Below are 25,002 nucleotides of genomic sequence, written 5' to 3'. Positions count from 1 at the left end.
GTTCATATGCAGCTACAGGGAAAACAAATACCATAGGAACACAGCTGAGAGCATCACACAGCAGCTGCTCTGTGGGTTTTCAGTGCCTGTCAATTTTAGTGCTTTACCAGTACTAAGCAGTAAGCCTTTAAAACATAAACAGAAAGAAACAAACTATATACTCTAACAAGTGCTAGTTTGTGCCAGCAATGCACATTCCACGTACAAGACTTGTATTTACTATGCTACTGTATATAACTCCCTGTGAGTTCCATGACAGTTCATTTTGTACCTACAAGTTACATAAACATGTCTTAAATCAAAAGAATAATTGTGCGGTTGAATAATGATTTGTGGTTGTGGTGCGTTCAACTGTACTTGGATTGTGAGACAATTTTATTTGAAGAATTTTCCACACATTACAGTTTATGTTGATTTCAAAGTGTAAAACAGAATATATATTTTTGATGTTTCAATGAAGATCAATGTTAACAGAGTAAAAAATTACATCATGGGGCAGGGTTGGTGCAAAATTTGGTGTGCACAGTCTCAAATACAGTTTAAAAAAAACTAGCACTATGAATATAACTAGAGACCAAATAAAACATAATTCATTGCCATTTATAAATTATCCATGCAACTGCATAGCATCAACCAGCTGGCCACATGTTCCAGCACAGTAATAATCCCTCAAACAGGTGTGGCTATGGGGCACCTCCCAAATTAGCTGAACATTTGCCAACTGGAAGAGTACTTCACCCTCTGTTCCATAAATCTTTTATGTAAGGTTATTTTAACTTCCAGTTTTAAATACAGCACATAACTCCAGCACACATGCAACTGATAGATTGATGCAATTACACTGTAAAAAAAATGATTATACTATAAATCAAAATGTTTGTTTTATAGTGTACCTGAAAAAAATAGGACTTTAATTTTTTTAATTTTTTTTTTAATTGTTAGCGTCAAGGCTTCCTGCTGTAGAGACCTTTACTTTGATATTCTCTGAATCTCTGACTGTCTTTGAATCTCGTTCTCAACTTCTATGGCATATTGAGGTGGTTCACACACACAAAAAAAGACATAGATATCTATACAGCACTGCACTGCCAATAGCATTACCATTTGCTGTAAAGGCTATATCGAGCCACATAAATGCTGTCACCTCACTTTCCGTGGGTTTTCTCTGCATATGGATTGTAATATTTGAACTGCAGAACTTTTGCATCAGCATAAAAATACTGCACCGGTACTGCACATATTCATTCTGCATTTTTGCTCTACTCAATCCTATCCAACACAGGACACAACTGACTAATGAAAAATAATAGCATAGTATGTTTAGTTTTTCCAAGCTGTTCTATTACTCTGGCAGTCCTGTAGGTTATGAAATGGCACACAGCAGACAGATCACTCAGACTGATGTCTTACCAAGGCCTCCGATTTGATCGTGTGCCTGTGGGTGGCATGTGAAGCTGGCAGCATGACTGGCTTGGAGACTATGGGCATAGCAGGGCGACGCTGGGAGGGCGGACTGGGAGCCAGTTGCTATGCAGAGGTCATGAATTAAATGAATAACAATGTCAGTTTATACATTTAAATAGTTTAACTTTAAAACTAAATCATCATCATCTATTCATGTTTAAAGTGACTTATCTTATTCCTCAGAAGCACAAGGCTTCCAAGGTTCTTTTTTCTAAGATATGTTTTCTTAAATATTTTCATGAAAATACATTTTCATAAATATTAGTTTTCAAAAGAACACATGCAGATACCAGACTTTAAAACAGATAAACTATAGTTTGAGGAACTTTCTAAATGTTTTACATTGTATGTCTGATTAACAGGTTATGTTACACTATTTGCAAGAGGTTATTTGCAAGGAATAGAAAACATACCAGTGGGTTGCTTGAGGTTGAAATTTTGCTGACATGAGATGTATTTCTCATAACCTGAACCACATGAAAGCAAGGTTATTAAAATTCAAAAGCATGCGTCAAAAAAGACAATTCACATGCGCAGTAAGTTTTATAATATGTTACATAAATATCAATAGGTTAACTAAACAATTGGTTTACAACTAAAATGGCTTAAACCTCTTGCCAATTTCAGCATTTAATTTGGCTTTACACATTGCTGCTACTATACCTGACCAAAAAATAAGTTATACACTGTAGTACTGATTTATGACTATAACATAGCAGAAAACTGTTTTAACGTGATTAACCAAATACAACAAACAAATCCACATTAAACCATGTAACTTCCAAGTTCAAACTATAATGCCAAACAACAAATCACACCAACACAATATCAGTTTGTAATATAAAAATGCTATGCACTTTAAATAACTCTTATGACTTATAAAAAGGTTTCTTTGCTGACTACTGAAAACATATACAGTACATCTTATGTCTACACGGATCTCCTTGATTATGCTCCAATGTGTATTTGGCATCTTAAGGCTTATTCACACCAGATGCGATGTGAGAAGTGAATGTCTAGTATGACACAATGTGCCACGACAAATAAAACCCAAAAAACGTAATTTTTATATGAACCATTCACACTGCCTGCGATGCGATGGGGTGCCATTGAAGTGGTGGAAAAAAAAGGATTGCTGGTTATTTTAGCCATTGCGTCACACGGCTGCTAGGGAACTGACCAATGACCAATCAGAGGAGAGTCGCTGATCACATCATGCACACCTGTTGCCACTGGTGTGAAAGGTAGTCTTGCAGCGAAACTATCATTTTATCGCAGGACAAATCACATTGTGTCCGGTGTGAAAAGACCTTTAAAGTTGCAGCTGCTAGCACCATCACCTGATTCATTTCCATTTTATATACTGTGGTGCTCAGTTGTTTCTGTCATTTCAGCTAAACATCAACAGAAGATGAGCTAAATGCTTGGATCAGTTTGAGTCTCAAATGCTATGGATCAACAGACACCATAAGAGTATGCTTAAAATAGTATGCATGAGGACAGCAAGATGAACACCAGTATATTTACTGCTTTTTGTGTTTCTGATAAGTTAAATAAATACATTTAAAAAAATGGTTTGCATTCCCAATTTTTTTAAACCAAATCACACAAGTCAATTGAACTTCACATTGTATATAGTACTGTAAAGTCAGAAGACAAATTACAGCAAAACCAATAAAAGAAGTGAACATTAGTAGGCTGTAATGGTGTATTATTAAAGCGAGACTAAAAAGTAGCTTATAGATGCTGCCTTAATGTACTCCAAGTGATCTAATATTGTATGTAGTAAATACAAACTACTTAAAATTCTCATTAATTCCGTGATTTATTTAACCTGCCCCTTAAAGAAAATTCACCTTCACCCTATAACTGGAAGGAAAGGTCATTATATATTAGGGAGCTACTGCAGTTTTATCAACACACTCAAACAAAGCATACAGTCCCATGCTGTGCTACCTTTGGGCTGGGATGATATGCAGGATCACTGGGTGGTGGGCTGACTGCACCATACCCAGCTCTTGTTCTGTAGGGGTGACCCTCCCAGTGATTTGCAGACTCTACTGGGCCAGTGGAAAGATACTTGTGGTTACCATATCCCTCAGGAATAGAGGGCTGCTGGTGAGCAAAGCTGATTTGCTGACTGGGAGGGGGCGGGGGAGGTGGGGGTGGAGGTGCCAGGTGGGGGGGAGAAGGGGGCCTCCAGGAGGACTGGTTGGACATGCCCTGGGAAGGGGGCAGGGGAGAGGGGTGTTGTGCTTGTGAGTGTGTGGCATATGAGTGCTGTGGAGGTCTGTGGGAGGAGATGGGAGGGTGGGAAGGGGGAGGCAGTCTTGGGGAGGGAGGGTGCGGGAGCCGAGGGGAGGGGGGATGGTGGTTCCTTGGGGACGGAGGGGGTGGTGCTATTCTTTTCATGGTCTGTTTTAAACTCTGATCCAAGTTGTCTAAATTAATGTCATCCAAGTCAGTGGTGTGGAGCTGTAGACCCCCAGCAAACCTGCGTATGGACGATGCTGTGGAGGGACTCCTTCCTACAGACACCTAGAAGGAGACTGTGTTAGCTGCTGAAGTGCCATTATCAAACACACAAGTCAAAGCCAAGAGGAAGAGTCACGAGCAAAGTACTACAAAATACTAAAACTTTACTCTAAAACAAGGGTTCTATATTATATGCCACTTTTCTAACCCTCTTCCTAGAGATTCTTGTTTTCAAATTTTACTTTAGCTAAAAATCCGTTCTTGTGAAAGTTAAATGAACAATTCTCTGAAACGACAGAACATTTTTCTCAATTCTGGGGCACATTGGCTTAGTGACAGTTCAGGTGACCATAATTACAGGCTTTACTGTATTTATTTGTCCACTACAGCTCACAACAGCAGGTGACGGTACAACACAGATACCTGGATTTAGAAAGGACATTGCTTCTATCTTTACACGCTAGCAGAATTTAAAAACACACACGGTAAACAGGTTGAATAATGCCAGAGCCTTTTAAATCCTTTTACAAAGTACAAGGCAAAATTACCTCAGGGGACTCGTTCTCAGCAGAGGATATTTGCTCTAATCGAGTCTGACACAGCCTTTCAACCCAATGCTGAACCTTTTCTGATTCCTCCATGTCCTCTCGCTCGGTCTCTGACACCTGAATCACATTTCCCATTTCACAAACCAGGGCCAAAAAAAGATAAAAGACCTTTGTATATCATTTTCCACCCCATCTCACAAAAACAGCTGTTTTTCATTCATTGGCAAAAAAATTGGCTTTGACCTATAAAAATTTAGTTTTTTGAATTTCTGTGGGCTACTTACAGGTTGCACGCAGTATAGGAGGTGGCCATTATACTCAAGTAATGCTAGTCTATATAGTACAAAATGGTGTTTTTGATATGGTAATATACAAGAGATGAGTGTTATACAAGGCATGTAACCCAAGGCTGCTCGCTCATGCCTGCTTTACACAGGGTGCACGTTATTCACAGACACTAACTCACATTGATTATCTTGTGTTGCTACTGAGAGTTCTGCATTATTTCTTTCTACGATCAGTAGTAACATGGCTTTGACACAATGGTTTAAACACTGCACACACATCAAAGTGTACCTCTTGAACAAGCCTATTAATTTTTAGTTGTTTTTCTCGTTCGAACATTTCTTCCTTTTCTTTGGCCAGTTTCTGTTCGAACTCAAGTTCCTTTTTGTTCTTCTTTTGCTCCTGTGTCTCAGTTTTAGAGGACTTCTTTTTCTGTTTTTCTTTTCCTTTCTGTGAGGTTGTTAAGGGGTCATTAAGAAAAGTACACTGCCAGGCACAGGACTGGAAAGCACTACACTCAGGGAGGATCAAACCCTTAGCCTTACTGAAGGCATGCTTCTTCATGCTGTAACACTGCGTGTACCCTTTTCAAACAGAATAAAGCAGTATCCGATTCAGTGTCTGAAGCTTCTCTAGATTTTAGTCCAGGTTATTAAATACTGTTGTATATTCTGTTTGAAACGGTGTTGGAAAAACGAAGAAAGTAGAATACACAGTCCAAGCTCTATAGGTTATCAAGACATTTGCAATAGATGTATGGGATGGTACTTAAAGACTGGCTTGCTGTAAAGTTAGAAAAAACTATTAAACCAAATAAGCACTACCATAGATCTATGGCAGCTCAAAACACTTCAAGCTTAAGTGCATTGTTGTTTGTCTGCTTTACTTTTTTACTGTCTATTTTTTTTATATTATAGTATGGAGCATAGAAATCACACATGTTAAGCAACAAAAACCACAACACGCAAAAACAAATCACCCATCCGCATAGTACCTTTCGAAGTGTAGGCAATTTCCCTTCATAACGATAAAACCAGCCAAAAGCTACAGCAGTAAAAAAAATAAAAAAAATAATAAGTTTGTTAGAAATTTGCAAACGATGTCTACTACTCATCTCGTCCAAAGTGATGTCAACTTCTATTAAAATAAAAAACACAACTAACTCCCAATAAAAGGATGTTTTTAAAAGAATGAGGGAAAAGCAAAGCTCAGGTTTTAGTTGTCAAAAGAAACTCCTTTGCAGCAATTTGAATGTCAAAGGTAGGTTGGCTGCAAACCTGCTTCTCTTTTTCACTGTCACTCTCTCCTCCATGCTCCTCCTCATCCTCAGCATACTCGTGATGCAAGCCTGTCTGCTCATCGTCTGTTAAACAAGTCGGAAAGGAAAGCAGGAAAGTGAAAAGACAGAAGGCTAGAGGCATCAATATAGTACTGAGGAAAAAAGAAAAAGCCTTCCGCTCCTGGATTTCATTTAGAGCCTGAACCTTCAAGGATTAAAAAAAAAACAATCGGAAAATTGTTATTTAAATTATCTGAAATTTCATCAAGTAATGTGCACAAGACCATGAGTGTGTATAGAGAGTGTTTACAGGTGTTCAGTCTCAATTTAACTGAAACACATTGAAGCTATAAAATAAAATACAATGGAACAAAATGTGATACATCAAATTGACTATAACAAGTCTCTTGTAGCCGTTGAATGAGACTAGCTAGACAAACTGCAGTATACAATGTAATTTTACATGTTGCCAAAAGCGCAAAACAACGAATCTTTCCTGTCTTACACATATTCTATTCAAGCCAATATCCTTTCAGAAGTAGTCATTTACTGGAACATTCTGTTTGGACCTGCGAGAATGTGTTTTTCAAAATCGGTTGTTATGTCTACTGGCAGAACATTTTGTACATAGAGGAAACTATGGAGGAAACTAATGCCTGCATTGGAGGATTCAAAGGGGGTTATTATTGTTTTTCTCGTTACCACATGGCAGCATTAATTTTCATCGCTATATAACATATGAGATAGTGACTTGCGAATGATTGGCAATGTTCAAGCTGAAAGTGGGTTTGATAGGAATCAGTATTGTTTTTTTACTAATGCACTTAAGAGTTTGGTACATTCAATAGCCACATATAAAGCCTTACTGACCAGAGCTTTTGTGCTTGGGTGGAGGTGGAATCATGTCATCAGGCACAGGGCTCGGGCTCTTCCTAGCTGCCTGTTCCCTGGGGCCCCAGTCTTCCTCCCAATCCCTGTTATGTTTCTGCTCTGCAGCTTGGATCCTTTAGAAAACAAGGTCAACTCAGGTGAGCAAGTGTCTGGTTTGTATGGTTTGGATTCTGGACCCAGTCTACTCTGAGGTTGCTGGATTTAGGAATTGACTATTTAACACCTAATAATAATAATAATAATAATAATAATAATAATAATAATAATAATAATACTATAAATCATTTATGCAAGAATTAAACATTTAACAGTGAAGCGCTTATACCCAATACCTGTAAGAGATTGCTAAGGAGAAACTTCTACAGTACAGTACAATTTATTAACTGCTAATGTAAAACAAGACCATGAATGGGTAGAGTGTCTACAGCTGTTCAGGCTCAGTTTAATTGGATCCCTATCATTGCAGTCAACCTACTTTTGACATTTGTTTGTGTTTGGAATAAAAGACAATATAATTTAAGTAATAATAAAATGAGGCCAGTTGTATACCAAAGCATGATGGAAGTCTTGGCTATGCTGGCATAATTTACAAAAAATGATAGTGATCCCATGATTAAGTCACTTTCAATTCCAGTTTCAGCAACAGTAATCTGCTTCATAATCAGTGCTGGGCAACCAGTTGGATTCAGAGGTCAAAGCACAGCACAATTATCTTACGCTGCTTTTGCCTTCTCCATTTCTCAGTCCTACCCATGGTTTTCTTGAATTCTCAATGATTCCTGGGTCCTGGGCTAAGCTGCTTCTTGTTTGGGGGAATGCTTAGACATAGAGAGCAAGGTCTCAGAGCAGCTGCATGCTTCAATGTGTAAAAAAACACCCATTTCTGCATTGATCGACTCCTGGTACTCCACTAAAGACTATCGTAATACTGCTTCTGCGATTACATGATCTGTTGGCTCAAGGGATTCCCATCCATAATTAGCTTTCCTTCAGCTCTTAACCATTTATAGGCAGGGAAATGCTCTTATGTACCATCTCTTGGGGTAAATAAATCTGAGACATATTGTACATAACTCCCATGTGCAGCTTAACAGCTTTTTCATTTATCCTGCACATAGCAACATGTGTACAAGAGCTCAGCATCCGTTGAAGGTATTTGTCAGTAAACAGCATCACAGTACACTTTGACAAACTGGATGTGATGCGTAATATTTTCCTGCAAAATCCATTACCTTGACAACCAAGCTGTCTGTTAGGATACAGACTCTTCAGTAGACAATTGATTTCTGCCCAAGCATGATTATCAAATGATGCCTGTTTTATAAACTGTACCACTATAAACCTCATATTAATTACAATGGTTTTTATAAACTTCCCAGGTGGAAAGCATGTGGAATAAAATACCCCTATCATACAGAAATTCTGACAAGTGGATCCTAAAATACAGACTTGGGAAAGCACAGCCAATTAGATGTCATGATACAGGACCTATATTCTCATTATATGGCAAATGTAGCAGATGTCCATGCAAAGTTTAATCAAATTTGGACAGTCAATTGTGATTTGTTAAGATATAGCTTTTCACAAGCCCACCAAGTAAGGTAATTGCCCTGGAACATTCATAGTGGTTTTGGGACAGATTGCTGTCATCTCTCAAAGTTAATGAAGGCATAAGAGGACCCCAAGAGAAAGCTGACACTGCCCAAAAAACTGTGTCATTGAACCAGCAGCAGCACAAACTGATTGCATGTTTAAAAGCTTTTTGTACTACAACAATATTAACTTTACAACTTAGATACCAAAATATATAAAGTTGCTTTTGTGGGAGGCCCTGTTTAAGTTGCTATTTTAACATGCAGAAAAATATGAATGGATGTCTTTGTTTAAAATGTGAGCAGAAAAAATTCAGCAACAAGTTCCAGGAGAAAAAAAAATGAAATAATGATTTGAGACCTCACTTCTGTCCATTAATAACACAGACAATGAATCAGGGCTAGACTAACTTTCTATTAAACTAAAGACTACATTATGTAAAGTACACCCTGTACTACAGAAGAACATTTCTGTTGAGCCAGTCATCTGAAATGATGTTAACTGACCCCAGAACTAGCAGATGCTTCCACCATTCTGAACGCTGCTAGAGATTGAGAGCTAACTATCACTGATGTTATTTGTACACAGTTTCAGGTTTTTCTGCTATACTGTGTTAGGGAATTCATTCTGCCAAATATGCAACTTACATTTCCATTTCCTTGCGGTATCGATCCTCTTCCTCTGCCGTCTTCTGCGCAATCTCCATCTTCCTTCTGAAAACATATTTCAGAAAGATTATTAACACAAACCACCTAGTGCAAAAGAAGTCCTGGTACTGTGTTTGTTACCTTGCTACAGTAGATTTTCTTACTAAATCAAGCACAACAATGTATCAGGATTAGCAGCAAGTGCTCCCTTGGTAATTTGCCATCTGAATTTGCACATAAAAAAAACACTTAATTTGCATCGAAATGAGCGAGTTATTGAGGGGACCTTACACAGTAAAGCTCAAGTAAAATATGCATGACCATACAGTGAACTACTGAATCATGAAACAAGGCACCAGTGTCAACATATTGCTGGAAACTTTAAGGGGACACTACACAAGAATGAAACTATCTTCAGCTCAATAAACCCTGATCATTTATTTTGATGAACAGATGGTTGTTGCTCCTGTGTAAAAGCAAACCACACCGGTGATGTTTCTTTACAAACAGAATGCTTCCATTCAGTGTCTTCTAATAGCTATCGATATGCAAACGCCATATGCTACATTTTTTTCATTTAAACCCATTAGCCCAAAACAAACTCCTTTAATGGCCTGTATTTGCAAAATGTTGCAGAAAATTATATCTGATGTTACACTGGAAACTCAATAAAACCTATAACCAAGGTAGCTGATGATGTACTGGTGAAATATTGCTTGACAATATATCTACTGAAAAGAAAAACACAAAGTTTTAAACGTTTTTATTTTATATTATACTGTCTAATCTTTACATAGAGCACATGCAAAATACATTAACTAGCAATCCCTGTGCACATTTTATTAATTTACTTTATTTGACTTTTACTACACAGGGGGTAAGTGGGGTAAAACAGGCAACAAATGCCATTGGTTTTGCATTTATCCCATCTGTCAGAATACTCTCAGGTTACTAGTGTATGTATTGTTTCATGGGGAATGAGATTTTGACCTCAAAATCATGTAGCACAAACAATTTCTAAGAAAGATATAAGGCCTAATTGTGAGTAAACGTGCTCACTGGTCAATTTTAAAAGTATAAATATATATTTTTTTTATTTCAACTCAGTGAAGCATTATTGTTTCCATAAAACATGCCTTATGTAGTTCCAGCTTTATTATCAGAGTTTACCAAGCTTTGAAAACCAGGCCAAGTTTCTGTCACCCATGACAACAGAGTAGGAGGGATAAGAACACGCACGTTCTTTCTTTTTCCTGTTGCTCCTTCAAAAGCTTGTTTGTCTCCACAGCCATTTTTTTCTGATGCATCAACTCCTGACGATCCAGTTCCCTCCGACTCTCCTCAGCCATCCGCTCCTCGTCGGTCATGAACAGCTCCTTCCCCTTAAACCACAAGGAACACTGAATCAGACAGCATACTTCCAGGACACTATTTTAAAGCAAGCAGCTGCTTGGGTAATTCTTGTAATGCCTTTGCCTTATGTTTATTTGAAGTTTGTGGCAATTCTCTTTTATTAGACATGCCTTGATGACTTCATGTAAAGTTTATAGTTGTTTTGATGCCGTATACATTCTGTTTGGTATCAATAAACTAACATACAGTTTGTTTAGTTAGAAACAGTTTAACAGACATCAACATGTATGTTATTCATTAAAAAAATAATTGTTTATACAACTCAGGTAACTCTTAGTTTTTTTGTTGCACCTCGTTGGTAGACCTTGCTAACACAAATCCAAATATCACTGTATATTACTGGGCAAAATGTAATAGTTTTTACTATAATACAAGGGTAAATAATAAGATGTTTTACTACACAATACTTACCGCTCCTGTAAGAACCGTGATCGTCAGACTTCTACTACTCTTTAGGACTTTTACAGCCTATACAAAAAATTGAAAATGATAGAAAATGATTTTCAAAAGGGTGACAGTAGTTTGATTTAATTTAGTGATTGCAAACAGTTGTTCAACCTAATTTAATTGGACCCTTTTGAAAATAAATCACACTGAGGGTCTCTTTAGTCTCATTAGCCCTACCCACATTAAGCCGTGTTCAAAAGGATTTGGTTGTGAATTGAAAGTCCTGCAAAGGCCAGAAACTCCCTTGAGAACGATACCTATGCAGTGTTTTACAACATAGTAAGATACCTGCATTTCTAGCCAGGTGATGCTTCCTTAATTCACAGACTTCCGTAGAACGATAATAAAAACAAACTGATAAATGTTTTTATTTTATTATATACTTTAATTTTTTTTTGCTATTGCAGGCTAAACATTGCCCTGGAGCAAACAGAACAGAAATTGGGCCTCCCTTACCTCTTTGTGATCCAAGTTTGAAAATTCTATTCCGTTCACTTCAACGATCTGGTCCCCAACCTACAGGAAACACAACATCCCTACTGCACATCACTCAAAGAATGGATTCATCCTTAACATTTCATTAAGCAAAAATGCATATTTCCTTTAACTCATGCAACTTTTGTGACTTACCTGTAAACCAACCTCTGCAGAAAGAGACCCTGGTTTCACATTGCTGATGAAAATACCGGGCTTCTGGTTTGGTCCACTTGAAATGCTGCAATAGCAAATGATTCACAGAAATCAGTTAAGGGCATGCAAAAAAAAAAAAAAAAAAAACACAGCAAGCCCCATGAAAGGCGTAGACAAACATGCAGCCTGCATACCCTAAATATTCATTTCACAAGTAACCACATTTTACATAATAAGTGAGTACAGTTCGGGCTGGTTTTAGCTGTAAAGTATAACACTATTCAGAGGCAGGAAGCAAAAGAGTGGGCCTGAAAATGTATAGAATAGTTTCATGCTAAAAGAAATATGTCAAATAAATAAATGAATATATTTGTCTACTTGATGTCGAACGTAATTGAAATGAAGAAAATGTAAGTGTGCCTGGATTTTACAGCAGGTACCGGGCAGGGGTGAAACATACGTCAGACATATTTATAAATGATCACAATTTTTTATGACTGACCCACCTGCATCCCAAGCCCTTTGTGCCAGCCAGACTGAGAAACACCTTCTTCTCTTTGATTTCTTTCCCTCCAATTGATGCTAATCCAGCAATGCTGTTTTTACGGTCCTGTAACATCAAGAAACATGTTCAAATGGAACAGGATACCAAAACTCTGAGATGCAACATGATTCAAACATTCCCTGATCCAACAAAATATACCATTCTTTAACAGACAATCATTTCACTTTGTAATTTAGCAATGTAATGTCATGATGTGAGAATTAACTTATAAGGGAGGGCACACACATTACAACTGAATGGTGTGTCACTGGAGAAATGTAGTTTTGATAACACTGTGTGAGTGTTACAGAATATGACATACATGCAAGAAGTTCAGCAATCAGACTGCAATTTATTTTCATTTATTTTATTTGTTTTTAAAAGTTAATATTATATATAGTAAATATCTTACCCCACTTTCAGATACATACTGGTCAACAAACTGCCATTTCAGGGGGTCACCAGGAGAGCTATTTAAAAATAAATTATTTCAGATCTTTCAATCCTGGAATGAACATCAAACCTATCATTTATAATCTGTATTACACCTCCCACCCCCATTTACAGAAAACAAAGAGAAACCTTTTACCTTTTGACAGGTATCATGCCAACATCTGTAAAGAAAGAACATACATGTAACTTGCAACAACTAAAACATATACATACATACAAACGTATATTTATATTTAATAAAACATTTTGAATAAAAAAGGTTACATTATTTACAACTCCTTAAAATATATTTTTGTATAAAATATGATGATTAAACAGTTGTACAGTGCTGAATGTAATTTAAGCTACTGCAGAATACCATGAGAAAGTATGGCAAAAACGTTTTTTTTTATGTTTTCTTTAATGAGTTAATCAGACCATGTAAATGATAAATCTATTGATCATTTATAAATCCCAAATGATCTGGAATGTTGGCAATAATCTGCTTTAAAGCAGCTGTTTCATGAAATGCATTTATTTCTTTGAACTGACTGATTGAATTAATGTAATGCTGACTTTTTTGTAATTTGTGTTATTTTATTTCATTTAACAAATCTGATGACTGCTAGTAGCATGGGACAAAAACTACAAACATACTGTGTAAGGGTTCTTCTAGTTTAAAAAGAGGCAAGCGTGTTACTCAACTTACGTCTCACTTTCAGGGACACAGTCTTCTTCGTTCGAATCAGGTTTATCACTTCCTCGTGAATACATGAAGAAATAGAGTAGCCATTAATCCGAATGATCTCATCCCCAACCTAAAGGGTAAATTGAGATCCAATTCATTTTCACCCATCACATAGTGATTAAACAACCCAGAGTATGCATGTGTCACAGACCAAATGATTACAATTATGTTTTATAGGAGTTACTGCAATGGATCTAATCACTGCCCATTAGCTTCAATTCATTTACTGAACACTTGGGTACAGAATTGCATGACTATAGATTATGTCACAATGACCTCTATACGCTGCCTCATCAAAAATCCAAACCTGGATTAGACATGTGCTCACAAAAATTAGTAGTCAACAAGAATCAATTTTAAAAACTAAAAAAAAAAAAAATCTAAAAAAAGAGTAAAGGTAGCTATAGTAAACAACTCTAAATCTTCAATATCAGAGCATCGGAACCCATAACCACTCACATTCATGAAAAGGGAAATGTAAAAAAAAAAATCATAAATCAATTTTACATAAGACCTTGTGTGACCTATATTGTGTAATCCAACTGCACACATCTCTGTCCGCTGTTTGAAGGCTTGAAAAACATCTCATTAATGCAGTATAGTTGAACTGAATCAGCCTTGGTCGGACAGTCAGATATGTCAGAACTTGCTTGTCTTGATCTGAATCTGAATTTTTGCTCAGTTTTGCTCACCCATGCAGCTGAAACGCAGTACTCTAATCCAGCCAAGTTTACATTTCCCTGCTGGGTTGACTACACATGAGCTTGTCCCAAAAGGCCATGAAAAGATTTTCATAAACCACATTAGGGAAATGATTAGCAAAGGGAAAACAGTGGGTGAGTCTTCACAGGAGGTCATTTAAAGAACAAGAAATTAATTAAGTAAATCTAATACCACATGTAGAACTATCCTTCACAATACTATTGGTTTTGAAACCAGAAGGATGCATAACCTGGTTGCAAGGAAGACAAATAGCAGACACAGCGATTAAAGGGACCTGCAAAGGCTGGGTTCTTTCCATTGTCTTGTTTCTGGTCTGAAAAGGTACAAGCCTTTTTATTGGCAGAAACGCAATAACAGCACTAATTGGCTGCAAAGGTTAAAGAGCTCCTTGTAACTAGACTTTGCTTATACTACAGTAAAGATACAGAAGTAAAAGGCACTTTGCTGTTATTGTAAAAAGCTGTTGTTCATAATGAAGCTGTGGCACAGATAAACAGTTATAATTTTCATGACAACATAGATATCACTATGACTACAGATGCAGCTGCTGTGGTTGAAAAAAAGGTTTTGAGCATACTTCAAGCGCCAGTGGAGAGCTTTAGTTACATGAAGCCTTTTATGTTTGAATTACTACTGACAAAGCATAATTGCAGCAACGTTTGAAGAGTCACTGTAGCTAGTTCCAACCAGTCTGTAATTACCCAGCATGTCACCTCTTCAGTGTAAACAGTCACAAACGATTTATAGGTCTCTCCTGGCTATGCTGTTAAGACAGATGGCACTATAGTCACAAAATGTTAAATATTGCTTTTTAAAAGATACATTTTTTTTTTTAATTAAGTAAGATATTGTATTCATGAAAGTTTGTTGTTGTTTACACTTGAATTTAAAAAAAAAAAATGTATTCCTGCCACAAGCCAGAGTACATTTTGAAATGTGAATGGCACCCCCTGGTGGTGATATTTATTACATTCAGAATTTTAAATGTAATCCCCCCCCCCCCCCCCCGTCAAAGTGCATGTAAATTGGCATTCTTTTAGATTCTTTGTTGTTTTTATTTTCTTGATTCTTAACGTTAGTAGTTTTTATCCAATTCTGTATAGGTCATGAGTTTTGTTTTATTGCTATTTCACTTGTCTTCCCTTGCTTTGTTAAGTGCTTTGTGATAATTCTTTATGAAAGGCGCTATATAAAATAAAGATTATTAAATTATTATATTAAAAAGTAAGCTATATCTAAAAGGACAGAATTAGAAGGAAAAGGTCTGCTTATGTATTGAGCGTTCATACCATGCTGATTGTCTACCCAATAACAATATAGTTCCCCACACAGCACCAATTCCATTCTGAAGAGATGGTCAAAAGTCACAAACTGGTGTTTTACTCCACCTGCTGGACAAGTTAAATTATGCATTGTGATCTTATTACCCAAGAATACTGTAGTACACCTTTATCAATATAATAAAAGCAATACTGCTGCTTTGTATTAGGTCAATCATCAGGCAGATTCAAGAAATACAATATGTTCCACCTAAGCTCAGATTAATGCTTTACAATAATATATCCAGGTTCTGAATAGATTTTCCCAAAATTTAAATCCGTTTTTTTTTCTTTCTTAGGCACGATTAGATGCATTTTTAGAAGATTACAAAACATGAAGAGATTCAGTTAACTAATACTCCTAAAATACCCAATGGATGAAATTTCAGAAACTGTTCACTCTGTCAGGAGACAGCATTCTCTGAAACAATGAATTGCCTATCCACCCTACTTATTTAACAGGATTGAAAGCTGTCTGGGAAGCCTGACTATGAAGGAGACACGCAGTGGTAATCCCTGAAGCCAAATACCAGACAGACCAATAACGCAACCATCGTGATTCACTTACAATCGCCACCTGGGGCTGTTTAATCTGTTCCTATTGCAATTTATTAATACATTAGTCATGCCTCTTGTTTTTGTTGCAAGCATAACCAATCTTTATAAAGCTACTAAATTCACTTCTACCTAGCATTTGTTAACGTCTGCAACTTAAAAAATAAATGTATTTTTAAAATGATACCTGTTTGACCTTTTAAACTATACTCTGTCTTTGTTACAACATTTCTGTATATCTCTGTTATAATGCATGTGATGCAAGGAATGCAGTTTGTGGTTGAGTTTTTGTTTGAATCAAAATGTTTTCAAGCAAATAAAAAGGTGAAAAGATTTTTCTGCACATCAGTGGTCATGTTTTAAAGAATAGTCTTTTTGTGTGTGCGACCAGTCCCATCTCCACAAACATTTAAGCGAGGTATGCAGAACTATTTGGTGATTTTGTATTTAGGAAACTTTTACAGTTTTCTTTTCAATATACTATACTTCCAATTCTCATTCTGTAGAAAAACATTCAATGTTTGCCCTTGAAGAATTCACATTTCACAAAGTGAGAATTTGGTTCCTCACCTGTAGGCCTACGTTGCTCGCTTGCCCATCCTTTACTATCTGAGAAATGAAAAGGCCGCAGTTAAACTCCAGTCCTCCGCGCACACTCAGCCCCAGCCCCTCGGGGTGAGTTCTGTCCAGACGCACTTCCTTCAACCTCCTAAAAACATAGAGGCAACAATCAAGCAGCTCACGTTCAAGCAGGCTGGTATAATAGTTTTAAAGATTAAATATCTTCAAAACGCAATTAGCTTTTTTTGCTTGTTCTTACCTTTCCCATACATTAAAAGAAATAGGAATCATTTTGAGTTCTACAAAGTCTTGCTTACCTAACTTTCAGCTAAATTCAGTTCCGATGTGAAATGCTTAAATGCATTGTTTTCGACTTCCTAATGTGTGTGATGGAGATACATTTTTATCTGTTGGCTCAATTTTAATATAAATCAGATGGAGCCCACATGGATTAAAGGTTGTGTCACATCACAATAAAAAAAGATACAGTTTTAATAAATCATATTTTTTTTGCGGAAATGTACTTGCTTTAGTGCAAGTAAACTCAGTTATTTAGATAAATTACAAACTAGTTTATTTATTGATTTATTTTCTATGCTGGTGATCCTTGACATTGAAAGGCATTCACAGAGCACCCTCCATCCTAAATCTTTTTTGAATAAAAGTGGAACCACGACCTTGACTCGGGTCAGTATATATGAAGTAAAAAAAAAAGCAATTAAAAGGGGATTAAATATAGATTAAAGAACTTTGTTCTTTGTGCATTCCTTCCCTAGCTGGAAAAATCTTTTTTTTTTTTTTTAACAACATGATTCTCCTCAAACTGTCCTTGCAGACTTACCTTGATCGCTTGGGGGTGAGCTGATCATATTCCACCTGGTGTTTGAGGGGGATGAGCGGTCGAATGGCATCAAAAATAGGTAAACGACTTGGTTCATTAATCACCAGCTTCAGGTCCCCCACCAGGACAGGGAGAACCATGGACCTTGGAAACACAGATACAAAGTGAACCGCAATCCTTCTGTCACAACTATACCCTTTATAACTGCACTTCAATTTACTACTTAATTTAAATAGAACTGTTTTCAATGGATTACCATGCCAGTCTATGCATAGGAATTCAGTATATTACCTGTCATATACATCCAGTTCAGTGATCATAAACCTTATGTATTAGAAAACATAGATCTACTCTATTTACTTGTAAAGATGTAAGTGCCACATACTTGTGAATACAATACATCCATCCAGATTGTGATGCTTATAATAACTAAACAATGTCCTAACCACGTTTCATCACAATTGGAGAAGTGGTTTTCTATATATATATATATATATATATATATATATAGATGTAGAAACAAAAGTGATATACAGGCAGACACCTTCTTATATCCCCATATTCTGATACTCTGATCTGGGGGATAACAAATATTTACTTATAAATGTATTACTGCTGCTTCTTCAATAGATTTTAAAACGTAAGAATTTGATGGTTATGACTGAAAAATGCACTGTGATGCAATATGCACAGCCCCCATTTTGCTGATAGAACATCTTGATAACCAGTTACTGTATCATAAGCAATATTTAATACCTTGCTGGCGATGGTTCAGTAACTGGTTCTCCACAGCACTTGAGCTCAAAAGCGCCAGCAATGTCCTGAAGCATGCTAGTAAACCATACTTAATGAAAAGTAGCTGCAGCATTGTTTGACAGCTGTTTATGAATTTAGTAACCGCGACAGAGGCTCTAAATTATTAACAATGGCTATTTCATTCCTGACTCGCAAGCAACAGGCAGTGCTTTTATGAATAGAGGGTTCAATCTGACAGACTCGAGTGAAAGAGAATCGGATATGCAGCTACTGGGAAACAAAACTATTCCTCACCACAAAGATCACATGGAAACTTCAGCAACATCTACATTTCACTCCATTCAGCTGCTATTATTACACAAGTCAATGGGAACAATATCTCCCACAGCAGCTTTTTCCTTCAGAATTGGACACAATTCCTCCTTTACGTATATTTCTCACCAACATGCCATTGATATTATGCTTATATTAGATATTACATAGTCGTTATTACATATTACATATCACGTATTGTAGATAACCCAGTTAACAATTCAATTATATTCATTTTTGAAGAAATACCATGAAAATTGCCATCACATAAACAGCCTGCTTTCTAGGAATGTATGTGCATAACAAGGTGACTTCAAATTGCCATTTATAGACTGTAATGAGAACAAGAAGTCTGACTTTTCATTGTAAAATGGAGTACAGCAAGGGTGCAGTAACAAAAGAAATGATTTATAACAGCGGGCTTTACAAGAGCTGTGGTATATGGAAGTATTATTAAACACTGTAAACAAAACATGGTACACAACAGAAAAAATAAAAAATGGTTTTCACTAATAGCATTTTAATTGCAAAGCTGAATTCTAATATGCTTTTGCATATGCTTTTTTTTCAGTAAAGGACATTATTTTATAAGGAAAGAAGTAGTTCGATATTTTATATTATATAAGGATTTTACTACAACAAGAAATAACCTAAACATTGAAACAATGGAGTGCCAGTTTCCACAATGTTGAAGTTGATACCTTTTTTTATACCAACATTGAAGCTGAAATCTAAACAAGAAACCAAGATAACAGAGGTCTCTTCACCAGGTAAAAGTGAAATAGATATTATAAATAGATAGTGAAATGTATGTATATACAATCACACACTCTTAAAACTAAACTGAAAATACCAAAAATGGGCTTATTCTGGACCAATAGTTATACAGTATAACAAGGTGCCATGACATTTAAACTGTAAAAGGACAAAACATTTAAAGTAAAACTTACTGGTGATACATACGAAGCACATCATAAAGGTAATCCTTTTCTGCTTCATTGTCAATCAACAGTTCCACCTGGAATTATAAAAAGATATAGGTATTCAGCAACACTTTCTTTAAAAGAGTTAAGATTGCATTTTAAAAATGCACCACACTTTATAAGCCAGATAAAACAACAGTGGTTTAAGATATTCTCAAATACAGCACAATATCTCCCAGCCAGCCACAAAGCTGTCACCAAAGCCAAACAAAACATTACAGAAATTAAGCTCACTGCCTTACCTGGTAGCGACTGAACTGCTGAACAAATATTTTGAGAAACCTTTTGGGCCACTCATTAATGTAGCACATCCCGCCCATGCAGAATCAGTGTAATTGCTCGTGTAAAGTGATCACTGGTCCAAGACCTGTTACATGGCTGTCCAGCGGGTATTGTTCTACACAGACGGTTGCTTGGGCAGATCGCTTTCTTTTTGCAGCTTACAGCCCTGACACAGTACTAGTAGCCACTTCCGTACCTGATGACGGGAGCTTCAATTAGACTAGTGTCACTTTACAACACTTTATCAGTCGCACCTTCACAAACTGGTTCCCAAATTGAGTTTTCTTTGCACCAGTTAAAGTCTGACAATTTTTTTTCAAAAATAAAAACAACATTAAAACAAGTCAATGCAATATGTGTGTTAAATATCCCTGGCTGAAATGGCCTATTGTATAAGGGACTTTTTAACTCAAGTTGCTTCCATTATATGAATAAATAGTGATTATTGTGATTACATTTTTAATTGGTGACCCAATAGTCAAGTGAGACTAAAACATGACTAGACACATATACTGTTAGGCTTGCGGCCAGTGCACTTAGAACTCCAGGACTGGGCTTATGTTTGGTTCAGCCAAGGCTAGGCACCCAACCAGTGTAAAAAATGGTTTAGCCAGGATTGCCTAACTAAGATGCAACATATTTTCTGCTGGGTTCCTTTGAGAGTTGGTCATATTGAGGCACAATGGTGATACGGAGCTGCCCAAGGGTAATACTCATACAGTCTGTCGCCAAGCTAGTATTTAAAACAAGAAATGTGTAACTAAGCATCGGTCGATGTAAAAATGTAACATGATTCAAGGTTTTTAAAATAAGCCGGTGACCGGCGCGATCCACCGCCTAATACTATATTTGCGCTGGCTACTTTATTAAAAAATATTAAGATTATTTTCGGGTATTATCATTCAGTACATTTTTTGTCTTATCGTACTGCAAGGCGATATATAGCACATAATAGCCTTTTACAGGGAAGGAAAAAATCAGAATGAAAAAGCATTTAACATGTCCTCGGACCAGATTTTATAAATGCTTTACAGGTGCTTCTATCAATAACTAACAAAGTGGTATGTTAGTAAATGAGCATTAGTGTTGTACCCATAGGCATTACTGGCGCTTGTTAAAGTGTATTGCTTTTGTTCTGATATCGTAAAAATATGTACCCAGGTGCTTGTCAGAGATATTGGGGGTTCATTTATAGAGGCTATACGCCTTTAAAAAGAAAGGCATGATGGGCAGCAGTGTGGAGTAGTGGTTAGGGCTCTGGACTCTTGACCGGAGGGTCGTGGGTTCAATCCCCAGTGGGGGACACTGCTGTTGTACCCTTGAGCAAGGTACTTTACCTAGATTGCTCCAGTAAAAACCCAACTGTATAAATGGGTAATTGTATGTAAAATAATGTAATGTCTGTATAATGTGAAATAATGTATAATGTGATATCTTGTAACAATTGTAAGTCGCCCTGGATAAGGGCGTCTGCTAAGAAATAAATAAATAAAATATCAGTTGAAATCTTGTCAGCTGATATACAAATGTTATAGCTAACAACTGTTCCAGAGCTGAAAACAAGTAAAAAGTACAGTAAGCTATCAAACCACCATTACACTGTGAGCACTGTTTTATGTTTAAGGCCCTGCCTGGCTGTGAGTGCTGACCATCAGCCAGCCTGATTTAAGATATACGATATGATCAGAAATATGATAAATTGATTTGGGTTCATCTATAAAAAAAAAAAAAAAAAAAAAAAAAAATCTGGAGACACACAACCCACTTACAGTATTTGAAACGGCATTGTTAGTTGTGTCACACATAGCAACTCACAGAATGCGGAACTGAGCAAAGGTCAATTTCCAGGATGTATAAGTCATAAAACGCCTTGATTGCAAACCAGATGATCTCACTATATTCCATTTAGTTTGTTTTATTGCCAGAACAAAGGTGATGCGAGTCACACTTCCATATGTAGTTTGAATTGATTTAGTGTTAGCAACAATTGTTTAGACTGTAAATTGTATAGCTGCTGCTACACACCTAAATTAGCTCTACTGACTTTGTAGTATGAATTGGTACAAAATGCCCAATATATAATTCCATTATATTGTACTTAACAGAGCTTTAAAACAAATGTTGATAACAATGTACAACAATATAGGCAGAAATACAACTGAAGGTAAAAATAAAAGTGTGAATTTTAAAAATGCATTTTGGGAAACACTTAAAGTGAGAAATGTTTTCTATTCCACCATACACGGCAGTTTCAACCAAAGGAGTTTTTTTGTTTTTTGCAGTGTAGGCCTTTTTTTCCAGTTTGTATCTTAACACATAAGCTTGTTAACCGTAAATCGAAAATAAGATTCTGACATCTGTTACTTGACAGAGACAATGGTAACAGCACCAATTAATAACTCCCAACCACCCAATCTATAAATACGAAAGCTTTTTCATCTGTCACTCGCAATTTTAATTAAGATTCTATACAAATAAATGAGCTTTTGTCATATGCAGCCAAGTGACAAAGGTTGGCTTTATATACCAAGATTAAGAACTTTAAAAAGACACATGTTAAACTAAGTGAAAATGAGCCTGCTGCTACCTAAGCAGCATTCTATGAGGAAGCTAAAAGGAGACAATGCCACAGCAACACAATTTCACACAGTATTTTTTTGTGTGTGTGTGTCTGTGTGTGTAATTATAAGTACTATTCTTTGTTGTGTTACTATAGCATTAACTCTCAAATAACTACTGTACTAATATTCACATTTAATTATTAAACACCACTCTTTCAAAACAGCAAACCTTTAGAAATGCCAAAACATCATGTACAGCACACATGTCAGTTTTTCAAGGAACCAGTCCACACAATAAAAGAGCAATTAAGCTTTATTGTTTATAGCTGAGCCTTCTTCATTATGCAATGTTGTCTACCATTTGTGTCATTCAAATTCAAATTAACAGTAAATCAACAACCAGTTTCTGGCTGAGTGAACATCTGTGGTCGTGGTTTTAAATGATCTGCCAGTGAACTGTCTTTTGTGTCAGTATAATTCACGAGGTCACAGTTTATAGGGTCGAAGGCCTAATAAGTTAAGCCTAAATTGGATGGAAGTTTGAACAGAAGAGGACAACAGAAGACATTGCATTGTGTTAACCACACATCACATGTCTAAGCAAACTACAGTAATGTACATACAGTACCAGGTCGCAAGTTTTAATAGACAGTTTACTCCATATAACTATGCACTCTATACCTTTTTACTGCTGTGCATGTAAAGACACATACATCTAAAATATGTGTACAATTCTATAAAAAGGCTTTCTCTTCTCTATTAAAGACGGATGAAAACACTCTCTTCTCTGTTAAAGACGGATGAAACCGCTTGCGTCTGCTGCTAATACATTCTTGACATAAAACACAAAGTACCTTTCTAAGAAGAATATTTTTAAACTCCCTCCAATAAACGTATAGACTACAGTATACTGCAAAATACATCTACGACTATGGACTACCAAGTCCACAAATTAACGCAGAAACAAACACCTATGCCAGCAATAAACGATGTTACTGGTCGCTAACTTTTACATGATTTGTATATTTAAATGATCTATTTTGCTTCATTTCTTAATTATTGTTTACAGAGTAAAAAAAAGCCCTTCCCCCACACCAGTTAATTAATATGATAAGGTCCAGAGTACATCACTTGGCTCTGACTTTGGCTTAGAAAAAGAACACCCTATTCCGTCCAAAAAACACACAACCTAACGATTCAGTTAAGTAGTAGACAATATAAGTTTATGCCACAGGAGTTTCCTACCTTGTGTCTAAATTCACGAGCCACTTTTCTTTCCATGGTTCTGCGCAGTTGTCGGGTTTTTACACTTCCCTACTGTCTCATCAGACGCTCCCTTCTCGGTTGCTGTGCAACAGCCTTTCCCGAACGCAGGGAGGAGCCCAGAACTGAAGGTGTTTCGCTTTTTAACTGTACTGCAAGGTGGTTATAACAGTACTGAAGGTGTTTCGCTTTTGACAGTGCTTCTCAGGGAATGCTATTTGCTTTTTAACTGCCCTGCAAGGTGGTTATAACAGTAGCTCTAAAGTTTACAATGCATTAAAAAAATGTACCTGCATTTTCAATGATCAATTTCACTTTTAGAAAATAAATGATGAGCATGCCGTCCTATTTAACTAGCCTATTGTTTTAACTTTAATATTTTAGTAATATTTAAACTAGACTCAGATATTACCGGTAACTATCTCCAAGAAACAAACACAAACAAAATGCAGTTGGGGGACTAAAAAAATGCTTTAATCACAACTCAACATAGTCCTGCGCCACGTGCATTTTGGCACACAATGTTTATGGTACAGTATGTTAAAGTTATTTATAAATACATTGACACAATGCACTGTAACAAATAATATGCGGAATAGTGTATATTTTCATACGGTTCTTGTTGTTTGTTTTTAAACTTGGGAGAGTTTAAAATATTGCACTTCGGTGCACTGCAGGGACTGCTCACGTGGACAAAAGCGCACGAAACATGTAGAGCGCAACATCAGCGAACTACCATGTTAGGTAGGGTGCTATCGGAAATAATATAAAGCATATTGAAAAAAAGACTTTTGTGTTACCTTTTTATTTATATTGCTTTTTGTGTAACCACGCATTTGTTTATAAGGTAATAATCTTAGTTTTAACAGACCAACTACCGTATATGTAGGCTAGTTTTGAAGTTTCTGATTAACAGTGCAGTGGTAATTTGATATAATATCTATGAATTTCATTGTTATATATGTGTCACATTTTGCTGCAAAACATGCATACTTTTTTATGTAAACAAAAACCTGACACACAAGTCTCGGCATAAGAAAAAATAACGGTAAACAAACAGCATGGTGCTACTCATCTATTTGTTTATATCATTTTCTTTAGAAAAGCAGTTTTATCTACTGAAGCAGATAAGCAATGCAGACAGAACTGTATTGCTTTTGCCGGCCAGTAAGCTGTTACGGTGATTGGTGGCATTGGTTGCCGACAATGAGTCCCACAGGTTCAAAGGAAAGCCCCAGAGCTAATTTGCATAGGCAGCAGCTACCTGTCCGCATAATTTATGCTAATGAGCCGCAGTCGTCATTCTTTAAGCAGGTATCAAGGATGCTGGAGATGTTAAAGAGTAGAGAGTGAGAGACCTTCTGAAAACAAGGTACTTCCATCTGAATAATTACAGCAGAATGTGTCTTTCGGGCAGCTAAATAGTTCTCCTGGCTTAGAAGAAATCGGT

General features: G+C 36.5%; 2 protein-coding genes across 5 annotated transcripts in view; both read right to left on the bottom strand.

Annotated features, from left to right (window-relative positions):
* The window catches only part of LOC117432378 (harmonin-like), a 36,962-nt gene extending 13,104 nt beyond the window's left edge, over window positions 1-23,858 (bottom strand). For all 3 annotated transcript variants that reach the window (XM_034054229.3, XM_034054231.3, XM_034054230.3), the window contains exons 1-15: window positions 23,535-23,858; window positions 19,414-19,481; window positions 17,396-17,539; window positions 16,564-16,702; window positions 13,358-13,466; window positions 12,806-12,830; window positions 12,629-12,686; window positions 12,179-12,282; window positions 11,673-11,757; window positions 11,499-11,558; window positions 11,007-11,063; window positions 10,422-10,564; window positions 9,183-9,248; window positions 6,922-7,055; window positions 6,050-6,135 (exon numbers count right to left, since the gene is read on the bottom strand). In XM_034054229.3, the coding sequence (XP_033910120.1) occupies window positions 6,050-6,135; window positions 6,922-7,055; window positions 9,183-9,248; window positions 10,422-10,564; window positions 11,007-11,063; window positions 11,499-11,558; window positions 11,673-11,757; window positions 12,179-12,282; window positions 12,629-12,686; window positions 12,806-12,830; window positions 13,358-13,466; window positions 16,564-16,702; window positions 17,396-17,539; window positions 19,414-19,481; window positions 23,535-23,570 (1,314 nt within the window). In that variant the 5' untranslated portion in view covers window positions 23,571-23,858. The remainder of the gene's footprint in view (window positions 1-6,049; window positions 6,136-6,921; window positions 7,056-9,182; window positions 9,249-10,421; window positions 10,565-11,006; window positions 11,064-11,498; window positions 11,559-11,672; window positions 11,758-12,178; window positions 12,283-12,628; window positions 12,687-12,805; window positions 12,831-13,357; window positions 13,467-16,563; window positions 16,703-17,395; window positions 17,540-19,413; window positions 19,482-23,534) is intronic.
* On the bottom strand, window positions 4,313-6,030 carry LOC131701841 (harmonin-like). 2 transcript variants are annotated; one of them, XM_059002214.1, is made up of 3 exons: window positions 5,767-6,030; window positions 5,064-5,222; window positions 4,313-4,604 (listed from the first exon to the last, which is right to left on the bottom strand). In XM_059002214.1, the coding sequence occupies exons 1-3, from the start codon at window positions 5,884-5,886 to the stop codon at window positions 4,464-4,466; spliced, it is 420 nt and encodes a 139-aa protein (XP_058858197.1). In that variant the 5' UTR covers window positions 5,887-6,030; the 3' UTR covers window positions 4,313-4,463. The 2 variants fall into 2 exon arrangements, with proteins under 2 accessions (XP_058858197.1, XP_058858198.1); XM_059002215.1 differs by having other exon boundaries at window positions 5,064-5,872.
* Window positions 23,859-25,002: the final 1,144 nt, after the last annotated feature.

Source organism: Acipenser ruthenus, chromosome 27, assembly GCF_902713425.1.
Source record: "Acipenser ruthenus chromosome 27, fAciRut3.2 maternal haplotype, whole genome shotgun sequence".
NCBI lineage: Eukaryota > Metazoa > Chordata > Actinopteri > Acipenseriformes > Acipenseridae > Acipenser > Acipenser ruthenus.
This window is presented reverse-complemented; position numbering and strand designations above follow the sequence as displayed.